The 20,647-nt window shown below is 30.4% G+C and overlaps 1 protein-coding gene across 1 annotated transcript in view; it reads right to left on the bottom strand.

Moving 5' to 3' along the window:
• Window positions 1–375: 375 nt before the first annotated feature.
• Window positions 376–20,647, bottom strand: part of LOC134724626 (tachykinin-like peptides receptor 99D) — a 53,497-nt gene continuing 33,225 nt past the window's right edge. The window contains exons 2-5 of the mRNA XM_063587766.1: window positions 13,312–13,509; window positions 9,629–9,779; window positions 8,692–8,885; window positions 376–950 (exon numbers count right to left, since the gene is read on the bottom strand). Of these exons, the coding sequence (XP_063443836.1) occupies window positions 713–950; window positions 8,692–8,885; window positions 9,629–9,779; window positions 13,312–13,509 (781 nt within the window). The 3' untranslated portion in view covers window positions 376–712. The remainder of the gene's footprint in view (window positions 951–8,691; window positions 8,886–9,628; window positions 9,780–13,311; window positions 13,510–20,647) is intronic.

The raw sequence follows: 20,647 nt of genomic DNA, 5'->3' as shown, positions 1-20,647 counted from the left end.
TTCACAATTTAAAGATGTACATATATATATATTTGATAAAAAAAAAGTTATATTCAAGCAATAATATACTTTTCTTTAACCCCGAATTATACGTTAATTATATGTAAAACAAATACTTTCTAGAAAGAACTATAGTTATATTAAAGGTTAATTCATTCACATCATTCAAAATGTATTTTTGTATTCATTGTAATCAGAGTTAATCATGATTACTTTGCCAATGTAATCATTATTTTTATCAGACACTTTCAGAAATGATATAATAATTAATTTAATTGACTCGAACAAATGACAAAGAAATTGTAATTTAATACATAAAATTAAAAGTAATCAGAACCATCTCTGTCAATTACTGACATTGACACTATTTATGTGCTATGTTAGTAGTGATCACCAAAACAATATTTATGTTGCCAATAAGTGTTTGACAATTTTTTCTCACAGTCATGTTTTATACTCAAAATTATGCATAAAATTGAGGATGGAAATCGGAAATGCGACAAAGAGACAACAACCCGACCATATAACATACACTTTAGTTTTGTTTTAATTTCCTCAAATTTGTGAATTGAAAATATCTTCAATAGTATTTCATTTGGTATTAATACCGCTGTAGTTGTTGAATTATATAAACATATTTACAAACACAAACACTTTAATGAGATCACAACAATAACATTCAAATTTTGATATAACAATAAACAACACCGTTTTAGTCCACTAATTTGTGTGGATTATGTTTGATACTTTTTCTAACCAACGAGGATGATGTGTCATCCATGTCTTCCGTCACTGTATGCATTGATGAACCATTCCGGTGATAAAACTTTTCTGACATTGTAAATTGTCCAGCCGGATATAAAGCACGAACATGATACATTCTTGTCCGAATTCTCTTACATGGTGCACAAGGACAACAACAGAATGCACGAACAAATCCTTGTCGGAATCTGAAACACACAATGTATTTAATTAATTTAACAGAAATGCTTCATATGGTAAAAACTATTAAGTGTGAGCTCATAAGACATATATTTGTTACATAACAGTTATCATTTTGCTAAAGTTTTGTCATACTTCAAACGGACACTAAAAACGATTAAGTATAGAACAAACCAGTGACTTTGACTGTTAAAAGATTGCCCGATGACAGGACAATAAGAGTCAACCGTCAGACAGTTGTTCTAATTGTCTAAAAATATGTTCTCAACACAACCTACCTGTTTTTGAACATATGTCAATGTATATAATGACATTGATAATTTAACAAAATACCCTGTATAGTTTAAATACATTTGTTACTCTCTATCCGGCTGTACATCATAAAGAAGTGCAAACTGTTATGTTCTTGACATAGAAAGTTGATAGAAGATTCTTATTCTTCACATATATAGAATGTGTTCCATTAATAGATTTGGTATAAAATAACTGATAAAAATTATTGTTGTGGCTTTATTTTGACAGTTAAATCTGTGGAAATTTTAAACAATTGAATCACACAATGTTGGCAACCACTTTATGTTATCAAACTCACAAGGGGTTGATGTTTTCCAATATTTTTTTCAAATATAGACATCTAGTGGTTATTGTTAAAGTACATTATCGCACTGTTAGGTGTTTAATTATTCCAGTCAGGGGGAAATAATTCATTAACTGTCAAAACTTCAGTTTCGTCTTGATATTATGTTCGTCTAATTATCATTCTTCATTTCCTTACGAAGTTCGTTGTTAAAATGCACTTTCGGATTTCAATAGATTTCAATAGATAAGGATAATCAAAGATCAGATATTTCCAATCTATCAATCTAGAAGTATTTGTGAACCCGGAAGTTTGTGATACTTATAAAAGTTGTGACCTTTCTGTCTCTACATTTTGGAAGTAGCATTTGTATAGTTTATGGAAATAACAAAACCACGAAACGACAGCGACAAGAATTCAATGAGAGTTGTCATTGTCAATTGCCTTGACAAAACTATAAAAAGAAATCGTTATTACATTAGTTGGGTTACATCTGAGTTAAACATTGAAAAAAGGTATACGTCATTCTTGAAATAAACTTAATTGAATAGTCAAAATTACCATGTCTTAACTGATTTATTTGTTTAACTTTGTAAAATTGTCTTAAAAGTCTATCTTTATAAAACCTTTACTCAGATTCACATGCAAGAGAGAAAAAAATTAGACAGTAATTTACCATTATGTAACGGAATTCTAAATCAATTTTCGTTACATGAAAAGCTATATATATATGAGATTGGACGTAATTAATGTTAGACTAAATTAATGGTTCAGAGAATTTAATCATGGTGACATTTTAGATGTTCATGATTAAAGAACCAAATTTCAAACAAAGAAAAAGGGAATGAACTTACATGTAGGTGTTCTAATAAAGAAAGGCTGTATTTCCATGGACATTTTTCTTATGTCGGAAACAGTGGTTATTGTGTGTAAATCGTAATATCATAACTCAATTTGCCATTTTCAAATGTCATATCTTTGTATGAAATCTCGAGCAGAAGAGATAAATGTCTGATTTGTATGGTATATTATAGTCATATCAATAAGTTCTTTCTCAGTCTTCTCCGCAATAAAAAAACATTTCACAAATGAGAGAAAATAATCCTAGAAAATAGTCTGGAGGCATAAATTTCACTCACTAATCCTTATATTATTGACGAAGACATAAAACAGCATACATTACATGACCAGCTATATTCAATACAAGTCATGTTTTATAAAGTAGAAAGTGACATTAAAATATCTCATACATGCTAAAGACATTATTACTATAAAATTCAGACATTCCCTGTAAATAATGTATCTTTGTTACTGTTTTACTAGTTTTGCATCGTAAATTAAACTAAATGTTCTAAATAGACTTTTACTAATCGAGATCGACGATGAGTCGTAAAAATTACCACTCTTCAATCCCGCTATATTTATCCAGTCTCCTTCTAATTTGACAGCAATTTGAATTAAACAATATTTACTTTTTTGTTCGTTCCATTTTAAATCAATTTATATAAAAATAGCTATATAGATCAGAACGAAGAATGTGTTCCATAAACTCTAGAGTTCTCAACTGCACAATCTTGCACATGAGACCCTATTCATTTCAAATGTAAAACAAGTGAAACATAAAGTAACAGAGAAGAAGATGAAAATGTAATTTCGTATGAGCTCAAAGGCACCTGTGGTTGCAACCTTATCAGTAATAATAAATAGAAAGCCTTGCAGAATTGTATAACTCAGATTGCAATTCATATGGATTGAATAATTGCAAAAAGAGCTATAGCAAACAAAAATAAACGTATCATACTTTAATTTTGCATTAGGGAGTTCCTCCTACTCCAACCATAAAAATAAACTGAAAATATGAGATCAAATGTATGATTAAAGATAAGGTAAATCCAGAAAAGCGCTTCGGACGCATTACATTATTAACGTGTTGTTTTTTTCTTTTTTCCACATCTATAACTTTGAAGATATCAAAGATCCAGAAGTATTTACGTGTCACAGTATTTATAGTTGGAATCAAGGGGTCGGTGACCATGTGGTCCAAGTAAATTAATTAAAGATACCAGGACGAAATTTAGTATATACGCCAGACGCGCGTTTTGTCTAAAAAAAAAGACTCATCAGTGACGCTCAAATTCAAAAAAGTTAAAAGGCCAAATAAAGTACGAAGTTTAAGAGCATTGAGGACCAAAATTCCTAAAAGTCCTAAAAGTATCACAATCATGTCAATGAAGATAGTGTGAGTTCAAGCTCCATTATATGAAGGTGCTGGTGACTAATAAGCGAGAATTGCCATTTTTTCCTGTTGATGCTGGTTCTATCCAATCATTCCAGCTTTTTTCATAAAAAAACATGGTCTCCACGATAGAGCTTAAAATGTTGAAACAGACATTTAACACCAACTAGCAGTTCATTTAATGAAAATCACAGTAACAATTAGTTACTATAAACGTTGTACTTTGTTTATTGACGGCACTTTGATTTTGTGCTAACGAAAACACAGTGGTATATTACTGACTCAAAGTCAATTTTATTGTTTACAGAATATATGTATCGTTGTGTTTAGTGACATTGCAGTACAATAAGATCTGTCAACGATAAACAATTCTAGTGCAAAGATAGGATTGTATGAGCATATAAATCTCAAAAACAGATTTGCAGTTTGTAAACGTATTTGTACTATTATGAAGTAAAAAAAGTACTAATAAGATTTGATAATTAAGAATCAAACTATTCCATTTTAAAACTGATTTTGGTGTAACAATGTCAAATGCAAAACAACTCATCTAATTTATTATCATGATTATAGTAAAGCATAATTTAAAAAAAATAAGATTTTTAGACAATTTTATCTTCTGATATAACATACTTCAATTAACTAGTACGATTTCAATGCACGCAGAATTATATAACGTATGGTACTTGTTGTTTCCATATGATACTTCAAAGTACTTCAAAATGTCAAATATGCATTAAGTGCCTACGTAATCTCTATCGGAAAGATGGTTCACATCAACGCGATGAGAATAATTAATAAGCAAGAAGTGCAGACAATATCTTTAAGAACAAAAACCCTTCATACTTTATATGAAAGTTTACCGTAAAAGTTTCTGTATGTTTTCCATAAATATATTTAATAATATCTCTCTAATTTGTTTCAAATCAAGTCAAACCCATTATACATAGTCAAATAAATATTTTACTACACTCTTATAAACAGATCATCATTTGACAACAATAAAGGTATTAAAGAAAGCTAAAAACGGAATGAAGATAAGGAAATTTACGGAGAAGGCTATTCAAGATTATACCAAATCTCTTGTTTGCTGAACCTTTCATTTCATGTGGTTTACTACTTAGCAGAATTATATAAAGTAGCTTCCACAAAAGCAGGACAAATGAGTGATTATTACTCGTCTATCCCTATAAAAGGTCTATTTATGGTATACAGAATAAATGATAAAATATTTAAAAAAGAGATCAATGGGAGACAATAAATGAGAAAAAAATAGGAGGCATGCTTCAGATGGCCCCTAAACAAAATTGTGTCCTAGTTCAGTAATGGATGTCGTATTAAACTCCAAAACATGTATATGTACATGCACTATTTCAAAAGAAGTTTCGAGTTTTACATAAGAAAAGAAGGATCAACATATTCAGTAGACAACTGTTCGATTTTATGACAAAGACGAAAACTCTTACTGTTTCATTAATTAAAAACAACTCTGTCAAAAGCAAAAGATGAAACATTATTGAAATGGTGGTATCATTAAATAAAAAAATAACTAACATAACAGGAAGAACAATCCATGTATTCTTTTCAATGTCGTATTTTTGAATTTACTTGTTTGTACTAGTATTCTTTATTTATCCGATAGGAGCACGATTTAGATTTATAATTTCCTACTGTTTTGATACAAATTAAACATTTGGTCTTTTAATTTTCAGGTTATTATAGTATTGATTTAAAAGACAAATTTTAATAGCATTTCAGTTTTGATGTGCCATTATTCGTGAAAATTAATCACGATTTTCATAGTATTTCTAAAAGTACTTATTTTGATAAAATGTTTTTCAAACTAGTATATCAGATTTTGATTTTTTGTTTCCTTTTATGGGGATGTCATATTTTGGGTTTATCAAAAAAAAATTAACGTTAGGTACCAATCAAAGAAAAATAATAACTCTTGAATGGACCAACGTCAGTCTTTCGGAAATTTTGATTTTTTATTGTCTTTTTTGGTTTCAAATATTTCTTGGCATGTTTATAGTAACTTTCTAAATTTATACCGTTGAACCATGATATTCTTATAGTTAATAAAACCAAAAAAAGAGAGGTATTTCGCTCAAAACTGGATCTAGGGGCCGGTTTAATCTGCATTCATTGAGGTGAGAGAGAAAACAAATTCTGCGCGTTGAAGGCCTTACTATGACTTTGATATAGAGATTGATAATTATAATACATTGCAAAATTATTTTTTTTGACATATTGTAATTAAAGCTTAACAAATGAAACATTTGCATAGTTTTAAACAACGTTTAACCTTTTCTCAGCGTCACATCAATATGGAGTATTTTATATTAAAAGATTTAATACATATATAAAAAAAATAATGATTTCATATTTTGACCGATAACATATAATCTTATTTGATAGACTTATTTTTTTTTAGATCTATTTTTTTTTATATTCATTGTGTAGGAAATATCTTTATTATTGATGTCTGGAGACGAGACTAATAAACCCAACCAACAAATTAACAAAACATTTTACATTTATTTTATTATTGATATTAATAAGTTAAACTTCTTTATGACTGTAGTAAATACATGATAAACTTGACGTGACTTCAGAAGATTTTTGTGGTTTTGTCTAGTTTTACCTTTTTTTAGAATGTTCTGACGTATACTTATTTAGATACTTCTACCCTCAGGCAAACTTCATACCTTAAAGGCATTTGTCTATTATCTTATCTCCCTTTTTGTCATATATATCTTCAAGTGTTTCTGTTCTTAAACAATCTTTTCTTTCTAATTTTTCATATCAAACGAAATTAAAAAAAAACATATTTTCATTTTCTATTTTTATAGACTTCAGATAGTTGAGAACTTGGCAACGGTGATACGAATTATGATTGTCAATGAAGCAACTCTCCACCATTTTACCCGGGATCAAATGACAAAACTGCATAAAGAATCGCATGTTAGTTACATGCACGGAAGAACAATCTGCACTGTTTTATATCTACTGCGTTTTGAATTTTCCTTTGAGTTCAGTATTTCTGTGATTTTTATTTTTTTATTCTAGCGTGTTGAAAAAGGATAGAATATGAAATGTCTGCTTAACTTTGTGAAGGTGTTATTAGACAAAACAATGTTCTTTCCATGATATAAAACATGATTTTGTATTGACTTTTAAAAATTACACAATTTTGTATTTCTTATTAAGACAAAAGTTTGACAAAACATAAACAAACCAATTTCACATTTTGACAGATGTCATATGATAATATCTCATACACTTTATATCTTGTTTGTGATTATTTTTTCATTTATGTAAAGAAAAAAAATTATAATGGAAGTCATGAGACTAGTCATAAACCCAAGCAATAAATGAAAAATAATATTCCATGGAATTTCATTGCTGATTTTAATGAGTAAAAGTATAAACGATTATTGGCTTCAGAAGTTATTTGTAGGTATGTGAAACATGTTCTAATGTTTTTTTTATTTACAAACGAAGGGTCCTACTCCTTTAGGTAAAGTTGACATAAATGCATTCGGATAATATTTGTATGTCTATTTCTGTTTTCGCGTTTGTTGGGGTCTTTAAACATAATTGCTTTCAAGTATATTTTTAATTCATTTTCATGTTTGCCAAGCACGCGAAATTTGTTTAAAAATAAATGTTTTTCTTTTGCAGCATATTAGAAAGATAAGCTTAATATATAAAATGTGATTTAGTTTATTGAATCAGACGAATATTTTGATATCATGTTCATCTGCCGTGTCAAGACAAATTAAGGTATTCCAGATTAATATTGTTTTATTTTTTTAGATTTAAACCATTTTCAACCAATGAACTAGTGATACAAATTAAAGCAGATTTGGGATGTATTTTCTGTTAAATTGTTCCTTAGAATTTTGTTAAAATTGTTATATGATGATGACTGATGTACCCATATTTTGACTATTTTATTTATTGTGTCTGTTTATTTTAACGCATCAATGTAAATATTGCGGAATTTGATGAGACTGTCATTAAAGTGAGAGGGTTAGCGCTATGGAACCAGGTTTAATCCACCATTTTTTACATTTGAAAATGCCTGTACCAAGTCAGGAATATGACAGTTCTTGTCTTGTTTTTGATGCGTTTTGTTATTTGATTTTGTCATGTGATTATGGACTTTCCGAATTGATTTTCCTCGAAGTTCAGTATTTTTGTGATTTTACTTTTTTTTTTTAATCACAGCAAGCCAACAGGACAAATCAACATAGTAAAGCACCTGTACTGGTTACGTATATTTCGTTTCTCGCAGGGAGTGATACGAATAATACCAAAATATATCAACGAAACAACATTTACAACAATATATTCAAATTATGATATGAAAATATGCTTTTGATCAAATTCTACCAGAAAATCCAAAAAAAAAATTAATGACATCGCGTTTTGTCTCCTTTCTGATATCAATAAAACACATTATTCTACAGTGCAATATTTTATGAAATAGTATCATAAAAGTTAAGTTACTTTCAGTAAGAAAACAAGGTCTTCATCATCTAAATATGTATAAATTAAAGAAACAGTGTGAATCTAATTAATGTGCTTCATCTGTCGAGTTGTTTGTGTAAACATTCGCTGATACTATGATGTCAAGTTCGATGAAAATAGAACGAACTTGCGATTGCGACAACTGGAACAGATCCATCCTCAACTTTGAAACAGATATTTCCTATCGGTCACAAAAATACTAAACTCCCGAGAAATTCAAAACGAAAGTCCCTAATCAAATGGAAAACCAAAAGCATATTATCAAACGGATGGATAACAACTTTCATATTCCTGACTTGGTACAAGCATTTTCTTCTGTAAAAAAATGTGGATTTACCCTAGTTTGTAGCTAGCTTAACCTCTCACTTGTATGACATTCATTGTAAAGACTACTTACTTTGCGTTCATCCAACAGTAGATGATTGGGTTGTACATTGAATTACTCATAGCTAACCAATAAATGACTAAATAAAACTCCTGTATATACTTCATCCGGGTTATATTAGTGGTAGATACTAACACAAAGTATAGATGGTATGGCAGCCAACAGATACCAAATATTATGATAACCATAACCATCATTTTTACAACCTGAAATAAATTTTAAAAGACTAATGAGAGGAAATTGTTATTCTTAATTAAAGTATGGACTAGATATGTTTATCATCTTGTTTTGCACAGGGAAAAAATGTTTTAATTTATAAGATAATGAAATTTCAAGAAACAGAACTACAAATTCAATTGTTATATTCCATAAAAAGTGAACTACTTGACGATTTAGTGTTATCGACGTCATAACATGTATTTTTTTCTGGTTGCTTCTCACAGAACTGCAAACTAGTTTCTGTTCATCATAATAAGTTGTTTTAAGACTGATTAATATAAAAAAAAATGTTTTAGGAATCTTAGTGAACGTAAAATCACAAAAAGAATGAACTCAGAAACATGAAAGTCCCTAATCAAATGGACAAATCAAAAGCTCAAACACATGAAACGAATGGAAAACAACTGTCTTTCATATTCCTGACTAAGTGACTGCGATTTAGTTGCAGGCATGAACGACGACCGAGTGGCCTCGGCGGCCTCGAAATATTTAAGTACCAGTTGTACAATTTTTTGAGGATTAAACACAATCTGGATCTTTTATAATTCTAATGTTTAAAAGACGAAAACAGCATACATGAGGAAATAATTTCATAGCGTGTAACCTTTGCAAATTGTTCCTGATTTGTTTCGTCTATACGCTCATCTCTAGATATAGATATATGTAATAATATCACAAATGTTTATCAACTTTTGGACGAAATAAAGTTTCTTTATATTGTAAAACCTACCCGTCTTTTTGATTTCATCCTTTCAAACTGCACTGGTGTATTTTCACCTATTGTTTGTTGACCCCAGAGCTCAACACCAATTCTTGTATAGGTAACTGTCAATGTTGCCATTGGGATCAAGTATGTCGCAAGCAAAATAATGATATTATACCTAAAATAAAATAATGTCTGACTATCAATAACCAATAGGATTGAAAAATTTCAATTATTTATCTTACGGATCATTCACAAAGCTTTGCATATTTGAATATTTAAAATACTAAGCTTTGCTACCTCAGGAATAGATACCTAAGCTGTTTTTGACATACTTTTTATGAACTTTTGGTCCTCAATGTTCTTCAAGTTCGTTATTTATTTGGCCTTTTAGTATTTTTATATTCGAACATCACGAATGGGTCTCTCGTCTGGTGCAAATTCTCAATTTCTGGACCAAAGCTGGTATCTATGATGAGTTTATTTGAACCCTGGTTGAGGTGTCTCATAGCCAATCATACCACATATCCTTGTGTCTATATTGTTCATACAATTTTGAGTTCCATATGAATGTGAAGTATTATATGCTGTATTGCACACACAGCATACAATACGTCAGAAAGTACTTAGATCATATCAAGGTACTTGGTAATACTATATACTTGTTGCACAATAGTGTTATAAAAACACACAAGGTACAAATTAAACATTAATCATTAGACCAACTGCTTTTGGCAGAAAGAACATTGTGGCACCATTAATACAATCCCTGTTCATTTGATTTTCTTAGAATCTACTGGAGTTTATGCCCCGTGTACCACGAAATGAGAGGATTTGTCCACTTTGTAAAGCTGGTCTTGGAGATGTATACCACTATATATGTAAATGTACCAACTATGAAGTTAAGGATTTAAGGGGGAAGTTCATACCTCCATATTATTTAAAATATCCAAATGAAAAAAAAGTACTTGGCATGCTTAAATATAGTAATAGTAATGTGCTGTCTAAGCTGTCAATTTTTATTCAAAAGGTAGAAAAGATGCTTGTATAATTTAAAACTGTAATAAACACAAACTTATTTTTGAAGATGTATAATTTAAAAATGTATTATGTTTGTATGATGAACTATGTTGTAATTAATATTGTGTATATAAATATGCTCCTGTTACGCAGTCTTCTGCGGCTGAGTTTTCTCTAATAAACTATCAAACTATCAAACTAAATATTCTGAAAAAATGCTTTTTTTTTATACAATGTTACGTACGATCGAAGTTGTGCATTTTTAACAGTCTGAAAATACCTCTGTAAAACAGACTGAGTTTTTCAGTCATCATGCTCCTTGATGAATAAAATATAGAAACTTTCACCAGCATCAATGAAAATAACTTTTTTGTGATATGTTTGAGTATAGTTTAAACATATTTATTTATAGTGGATTAGGAAACAATTTTTGCAATTTATATGAATCCCTTTCCACTTTGCGGGTGCGAGTGCTGTCTTGAAGCGGCATGAGCCTACTCTTTTTCGAAATCTACAAGGGTGTCTTTAACGTGCAGGAGATATGGCTCTCTCTTAACACGGGTCGTATATATGGTCGTTTATATATAATATATGGTGCCCTAAAAAAATCTTGTAAACTTTTATATGCGAATAAGGATAGCGATCTCTGAAATTATACATTATAAATCATTTGAGTACTACATGTATACATATATATATGTGTGTGAGTGTTCGGTTCTAATCATTTTTCTGAGTTATTCATATTTCTCAATCTAGTTTATGTGATACATTTATATATTTTGTTTTATCCATTATTATTTGGTGTTCCCTTTGTGAGTACCAATTTCTTTGAAGCATTAATTAATTAAAAGTTGTTTAGCTACAAAACATTTTGGTTTAGAACTGTGTGGTACTTGCATATACGTTGTCCTTTCAGTCTAGAGTTCGATCGACAATCTGTGTCCGTTTGTCTGTGGGCGTTTAATTCTCCAACTGAAACAATCAGTGTGATTGTTGCCTGACTATTTCTTTAAATTAATCAACAAAGCCGTAGCAGTCTAATTTCCGTTTGCATGGAATGTAAACAGCAAATTAAAATGCCCTTAGATTGAATGTATTCCCGTTGCACCTACATTTCAATTTCTCATGTTGACATTTTGTGAAAACGAATGTTTATTCAAAATCCGTTCGCATTAGCTTTCAGAAAGAAAACAAATAAATGACATGTTTTTTCCCATAGGAAGTTGCTAAGTTCATATTTCCTCTATTCAGAATACGAAATTATTTTGATTACGTAATACCCTGGTGTCCTTTAATGTGTCAAGTGATATGCAACAAACCAGTGTCACTTCCTTGTTGTGGAACAATCAGAGAGGCAATACAGGGTGGAGATATGTACAGTGCATACCGAATAAACTTAAGGACCATGCGTAGTGGCCCAACGAGGTGAGAATATAAGTACCAGCACGAGTCCAATCTTAGGTTACACGTGCTATGTGCAGTGAGTTAACATTGAATCTGAAGTATTTGCTACAAGGGCATATTTTCCAATTCTTGTTGGATATGTATTTAAATTGTGCGCTGAAAAATGTTGGTACAATGCAACTTCAACACGTAGTCACAAAGTGTCCGTGTATTTTCGTTTGAACTAAAAACAATCAAAAAAGGGTATATGGATGCCAAAGATCTTAACTTTATATCAACCAACGATCAATTAATCATGTTAACCAGTCATATATGTCCACGTGCAAATATTTCATCCTTTTATTAAGCGTAAATTATACAGATAGTAACCACGATTCAATTAGAAGACCACAAGTTATTCAATATCTGAACTTATTTATAAAATTATAAAGCACGTTTGGCGTTTTTTTCTGTTACTGTCATATGTCTGTACATTTTGTTATCTTCATCGGAAATGTGATCTTTCGCCAATGTGTCCTATCAATGCGCTCAAACGACCTCCGCCATATTTTCCAGAATGTTAACCAGAAAGCCTAACCATGAAATAGTGCGTTCAACCTTAATTTATTACCTTAGCTGTATTTGGCAACACTTTAAGGAATTTGGGATCTCAATGCTCTTCAACTTTGTACTTTATTTGGCTTTTTAAAACTTTTTGGTATTCGAGCGTCACTGATGAGTCTTTTGTGGACGAAACGCGCGTCTGGCGTATATATAAAATTTAGTCCTTGCATCTATGATGAGTTTATTTAGCAGCAGATTTTCATTATCTATTTCTTAAGTCTTTTTATAAACCCACAATCCGTTTTATAGATTCATTTTTCAATTCAATATGAGAAAATAATTTACCATATTATGTCTGTAAAATGATAAAAAAAAAACTACGTCATTTCTTTGTGCCATTCATTCAAAAAGATGGTCACATATCCTCGGCTACGTCATAATATAGTAGAATTTGCAGTACACGTGGAGTTTTCAATTTGTATTGTGTCTTTTAACTGTGCTTTATCTCTGGTTTCTCCTGAACGTTATTAATTAAGTATTTTCATAATTTCTTTGGAATTCTAGAAAATTGTAAAATTATAATATCGCTGTTCTCTAGAAAAGAGTTTCCTGCTGGGTTTTTTTCAATAACATATTGAATATTGTGTTTGTGAAATACAAATATTATTTTCACAAAATAAATTCGTTGACTACAAATATTAAAGTTAACAAAAAGTAGGCGAAACTCAATACATATATCTTACCAAAAATCTATCCTGCTATTAGCAGAGTTGCCATCTGGCCATTCAAATGTACAAATTTCAGTGTAATTAAAGTTCACTGTAGTTGAGTATATCAAATTTGGAAATGACAACACTGTTGAGGCAATCCATATGACAATAATGGCGACAATTACTCTTCCGGTTTTTCTTGGTCTCAGCGGGTGAATAATTGCCATATACCTGTAAATACAAATAAGAGAAATGTTAGTTTTCTATTTTGTGTCATGTGTACTATTTTTTGTCTGTTTGTCTTTTTTATTTTTAGCCATGTCGTTGATAATTTATTTTCGATTTATGAGTTTGGCTGTCCCTCTGGTATCTTTTGTCCCTCTTTTACAAAGGCACTAGATCAAAAACAGAGACAATATTGAACTTATCAACCTTTAAGACGGCGAAAAAAAAACAATATCTTTCTCGGCTCCCTACTTACAGCAAAACAAAAGAAAATTTAATTTCTCCAATAAGCTTTTTTCAGAATGTTGTTAGAACGAGATGGGATGGGATCTCAGAAATATCTGTTTAGCTACTTTGTTCCATCTTAATATAATGATTTGCCTTCTATTAGAGATACCTATATGCATTAATTGTGATTCTTTTTTATGTCTCCTATAAAGACGTGCATGTGTCTTTTTCAACACATGCACTAGTGGACAAGTTACAGACAGGCAGATTCCAGACATTTCTTTATCATGTTTATTGTCATCATTACGCCGAACGGAAGCGGAGGCAAACAATATCTATGCATAAAATAATTAAATTTTTTTACATATAAGCATGACTATAAGAATTTGCTGTCTGCGTACTTAAATAACATAACATGATCTTGTTTGCGTTTAAGTGCACTTTCTGTTAACATTACATCTCAAGTACAGGAGAATAAACAAAAACAAGGATACCTTTCAAAAGTTAGATTGGTTAAACCATTCTATACTGACTGATTTGATTATCTGATACCCTTTTTAATCTTATTATAAGAATGAAACATAAAAAGCTATCATCAATTCCAACTTCAATGTTTTTAAAGAAAATTAAAAGAATCACTGAGAAGGTTTCTTCGTTAATTACAGTTAAACTTGGTGAACCGGAACGAAAAATAATCTTGTACTGGATACCGCCTACTAATCGTCTCGCAAACTATTCGGTTTCTATACATTTTCTCAGTTTGTCTTTAACGGTTTTTGTAATTTAGACTGAATCCTGTTTAATTACAAAGTACATGCCGTGTTTACAACTGTGACGAATACTTTGAAATCAGAGAAAAAGAATTAAAGATTAATGATGTGGCGACATCTTGCAACGTGTTCACATTACCTTTAAAGTTTTTAGCGGATTGTCTGTCAAAAGTACATGTAAACAATTTAAAAATGAAATGATTAAAGGCAAAAAAAACATAGGATTTATCGGGAAATAAAGAAACGAAATCAAAACAAAAAAGTTCTGTTCAACAAATTATTGTGTTTGCATGAAACCGAATTTACTCTTATATCTATATTAGCTGATTTTAAATGTTGAGACGCAATAATTTAAAAAAAAAATACATGTAGCATTACATGTGGTAACTATTATACCATTTTGCTTGTAAATTAGAAAAAAAGGGGAATCTTCATTTAAATGTTGCTGAAATCTAAAATTTCTTATAATAATTGTTATCTAAACAGGGATCAGTTATTTAATGTTGATTGTGTTTTATATTACTTATCAAAATCCCCGCCTTTACAAATATAATGAAAAGATACTTTTAAAAAGGTGGAATTTCCTTGTGACAATTCAATTGAGGATTTGTGCATAAATGGAATAGTCTCTTATCAGTAGAAGTACATGTATTTACTTTGTAACTGTTTAATTAAAGCAGAAGTATAGGAGTCAAGTCTCATATCGCCTTTTCATTCCTTATTAACGACACTCTGGTCTTGAATAAACATCAAAGCAAGAAAAGTAAATGTAATATGATGCCATAGTAAATATATTTATATATAATGACATTTAATAAAAAGAATCTGGCTCCATTCTCTTCAATGAATATATCGTTTTAGGGCCTAATAACAATGGACTTTTATTGGAATAATCTGACATTTTTATATTTTTCACTAGAGTATTTTATGTCTTTGTTCAATAAATGGGGCCTTGACCATTATTGGCCGTATGGTGACCTTTAGATGTGTAAATGAATCTTCCAAAAGTGTTCGTCATGAAAAGTTTGGAAGACATTTTACTTAGTTGGGGTCATATCGCCTTATGTTTCCCCTTGGACAATAAGAAACATTCACGGTACCACTATATCTACAGTAAATGAATAAATGTCTCTCTTTGGTGATGTTCAATGTCAAAATATTTAAAATCCGAATTTTATTTGAAAGATTAAGAGCTATAGAAAAATATACATAATGTAATAAAGACAATGAAGTATACGTATAATATAAAAAAGATGTGGTATGATTGCCTATGAGATAACTATCCACAAAAGACAAAAAATGACACAAACATTAACAATTATAGGTCACCGTACGGTCTTCAACAATGATAAGCCTGGCAAGGAATCAGAGCTGTGCACGAGGGACATACATTCTAATTCCAAAATTTTGTAACAGCATAGTTTGATAACTTGAACTTTTTTTTATGAAACTACCGCAGCACTGGATATTGGTATATAGTAATACTCTCGGGTACTAGCAGTCCCCTAGCAGAGACATCGCCAGAGTGGTAGCAATAACATTAACGGATGATTTTTCAATAACTGAAAAAGTACAACGTTGCATCTTTTTAAACGCCTACATTATAGATAAATCTTGCTATGGAATTAACACGTTTTACGAATATATCTGAAACGGATAATCTTTTAAAGACCATGGACATAGACTGCAGTATGCCTACAAACGTCTAGACTGTATATTAGTATTTATCAAAACTACATGAAAATAACGACAGCTCATTTCTTTTAATAAATGTCAGAGAGAGGTGTCTTTTTAAAGTACTATAAGGATAAAGGCGTCAAAAATGGTAATCACTTCCGAAACCATCCTTAAAAGGAATCAATTTGTCGGGGAAAGTTAGCCAGCGTCATGACATAAGGTGTCAACTCGATTTGATTCTGTTCACCTTAATTCAATTTAAACTATTTAGTGATAAGATTGTTTTAATGCCTTTTTATTTGAATTACCAAGAGGTTTTATAGGAAGGCGATTTTGTAGGGATAGTGATTATTCGATTACCTCTTGTCCACTTTACAGTAGAATTATACTAGACTAAAGTACATGTAATTATTTGAGTGATATATTGTCTTGTCATGGAAGTATTATATTGACAATATAATACTTCCATGGTTTTATCAACAAATTTAACTTTTTTCGAATTATTTTTTTGTCGTTTAGACATCCCTCATGTACAAGAATACAATCATGTAGTTCCATTTTAACTTTGAATCAACTTCTAAATTTCCCATGTTTCTGTCATTTAAGGTTTTTATTTTTTGTTATTATTGTGAAAGATAAACTCGATTCATCGATGTTTTTTAACGACTAAAAAATGTTAAAGAAATCTTTGCCCAAAACTGTGCTTTCTTTGTCAAAATACGAAAGTAATGCTTGGAAATTGAAATGAAGGAGTTATAATTGGCATGTCATAGGCGAACAGCGAAATTGTTTTCCTACGCTTATCTTGATTACATACATGTGTATCAATACAAGCATGCTGCAAATATCACAATATGTTTTTTTCTGATAATGGTATTTGATGTTTTCTTAATTGTTTTCCACCACAGCAGGTTTTAATCAGTATAGCCAATTTCTTTTTGTTGCAGGTTCAATGAATATACCATTTAGTAATTGGTTATCAGATAAATACTCTTAGATTATTTACTTTACGCTATCATCTTATTGATATAAGAACATTTGTCTATGCTAGACGTGCATTCTTTGATGGGATGGTCAGTATAACAACAATATTACAGGTCAATTTATGATAATCTAAACCATGGTACAGATTTGTTTCGGAAATATTTTTTAGTGTAATTTACTATAGTTTAAACAATATTTGATTCAAATAAATTGAATTGGATTGGGCAACAGGCAAAGCCTATGTAAGCCCTCTCTAAACAAAATATTTTTTCGAAACATATGAGAGATTCAACGATAGAACTGGCTGAATGACCTACTCTACATTTGTATATTCAATATATATCCATCAACAAGCTTTATTGACAATAAATTTCTTTATAATTTCAATGGTATGTCATCATGCAGTAGATATAATAAACATAAGGGGTAAACGAAAACAAAACACATCATCACTTCAAGCGGTAGGTCGCGTGTTATGATTTCAATCGATGAAAGCTGTCTTGTAAACAGTAACATGGTAACCTTAAGATATATCCATCTTTAAGTTTATTTATCTGAATGAAAACGGTTTATTTATAATATGTGATATATAAGTATAAACATTAGGTATGCCTCAAAGACGAGTCAATCTGAAGCAGTTATAAAGTTTGAAAGGGAAATGATAGATAAAAGGGGAAACTATCTCAACATTGTTCAGCTGTTAATGTCGATTCTTTTTAAGAGTTTAAATCTAGTTTGTACACTATTCTTTATTTCAGCTGTTTTACACATATTCGTACGCCATCTGAAGAATGTTTGCATCATCTTTTAATTCCATATAAATAAATCATCAATTGCAGGTGTTTTGAAATATATTTACAACGTTTGAGTGAAAACACAGGCCATGTGAACATATAATTGAAAACTGAATAAAATGAAGTGTGATTAATTGAATAAAACATATAAATGCATAGCTGACTATGCGGTATGGGCTTTGCTCATTGTTGAAGGCCGTAATGACCTATAGTTGTCAATTTCCGTGGCATTTAGTCTCTTGTGGACAGTTGTCTCATTGGCAATAATACCACATCTTCTTTTTTATATAGCAAAATATCGTCAAATAGCTAAGCGATAATATGTAACTTCAATTATAACACTTTTATTGTCCCCTTCCCAACACAAACATGTGTGTGTGTGAGGGATTCATAGGTGCACTTCTGCAATGCCAAAAGTTGGTTCAATTTTATTTTCTTGTAGCGATCAAGGTTTTCTTCCTTCATCTCGGTCGAACAAACTATTGGATTTACTGTAAAACTCGTCCTGTTAAAATATACATTTAATATTTGCCACGTGACGTTAAACAAAAAACATTCAATCAATTGATGTTGTATGGCAAAAGAGACCATCTCTAATTTTTATATATAATTTCATACACCAGTTTAGTCATTGTTGGTACAAATGTTTATCTTTATAGAAGTTTGTGATGTGAAAAAAAATAAAATAAAAGTGCATTGTGTCAAGACTATAATATTGAGACAGGTTCAGTAAATACAATAACAGATTTGAAATAACAACGACGCAATTGAAACTATAATGCAATTCATTACACTAACTAAATCAGATCGCATGGGACCAAATCTGATTTCTAAAGATATAATTTGTTTTGGGAAATTTTCTTTTCGAGTTGCAGACACCTTTGGGGATACTTCTCAACGAATACCAGCTAGCGCTTTAACGTAAGCGTTTGGGAACCATTCCTAAATTGGCGACAACGCATTAAAAATCTATTACACTATATTTTTTTCACACCTATTTGACTGGCTTTTTCATACTTTCGTAGAACAAAGATGAAATGATGATTAAAACTAAAATTAACCAGAAATGAAGAAGGAACTATTTTTAAATTATTAGTGTAAGATATTTATTATTTACTTTTTCTTTCAATTGACCTTATACCCTAAGGGTATACAAATAAAAAAAAAGTTATATTGTAAATTGTACACAAATGTTACAAGTACAATATATATGAACTTACTAAAGGAAACAATAGATAAGTTCGTTAAAAGATATATAAGAAAAAAAGCCTGGAGTAAAACGAAAAAATTAGAAAGAAGAAAACAATTTTGCAGTTACAAAGTTTACAACCAAGTTTAAACTTTTACTTTTACAGGCCATGGTATTGGCGCTGCAACTAACTTCTTTTATACGAATGTTGATGTTCAGAAATAAAGTATAAGTCCTATCTGTACCTGGCATATCGGTGTTTTCCCTTTTTCAAATATATTTCTATCGACAATAAGTTGGCCTACGAGATTAATTGGAATTTGCATTGTAAGTTTTATTGTAAGAAACCATTATTTTCGTCTATATGAAATTGAATCTTTAGAAAGCACACACCGATTTATTTTTTATTTCAGAGTTCATAATATGGATTCATTAGTTCGTGCGATACCATGGATACTATAGCTAACGTTTGTTGATTTGAGGGAACAAATTAACTACGCATTTTATTGCTGGACAATAGAGATTTGTGTGCATAAAACCACGAAAGTGTCTACTGAATGTTGTTTTGTTTTTCTTCTCAATCATCGAAATAACTAAAAACAAATGAACCCACTGTAGGTATTTTTCATCAAGAAAAGTTAATCTAAAGCAATGTAAATTTGACTCGTACCTTGTTTTTATTACAGGTCTTCTATGTGATTTGTTCAGATAGCAAGAAACTAAGATGCATATTAAATAAACAAAGACAACATTTTTATTGATATGGACTGTTAAATGTCTTTTGGTTTCAGGTTATGGAGTTCCATTCATATTGGCACTAACCCTATGTAAAGTGGGAACGTGATTTATGCGACGGTGTAAATGTATACCAACGGATACTCGCAAAATTTAGAATGGATCCAAGTTGGATGATTACGAATATCTTAGCATTACAGACACATAAACTGTAAAGGCTTTTAACGAATTATATTTTTACCAAACCTTAGGAAAAGAAAGTTGACAAAAGAAACAAAAATCCGAAATAAATCCAGTCAATGTCAAATCCATTCAGGCTTACTTAGATATATGATGAAAATTTAATAACACTTTAAAATATTGGACAAAAGTTATATTGTATTTCATATAAAATATACATGATACTGTTAAACACATAATCTTCATTACAGAATAAGTATACAACTAACAATTTGACAGAGCATGAGAAAGACAAATTCCATTTACTTATGTAAATGTATTTCCGTTCTTTTGTCACAATGTCAGGTTCTAAGAATAAAAGCAGCAAAATGTAGAGCCAATTAATAGACATGATGGAGGCGTTTGTACAGACGTATGTCGATCAAAAGGGACAAAAAATAACCAGATTTGCATATATTTTGTCTCGATACGTAAATTATAATCCTTCATTAAAAGAACTGATTTGTAAGCATTCTTCATTCTCGTATAAATTAGCAATTGCAAATGTAAATCTAAGGTACAGAAAATACAGGATTTCAATGATGTAT

This window comes from Mytilus trossulus, chromosome 7, assembly GCF_036588685.1.
Source record: "Mytilus trossulus isolate FHL-02 chromosome 7, PNRI_Mtr1.1.1.hap1, whole genome shotgun sequence".
NCBI lineage: Eukaryota > Metazoa > Mollusca > Bivalvia > Mytilida > Mytilidae > Mytilus > Mytilus trossulus.
The sequence above is the reverse complement of the archived record's forward strand: the minus strand, read 5'-3'. Positions and strand labels throughout refer to the sequence as shown.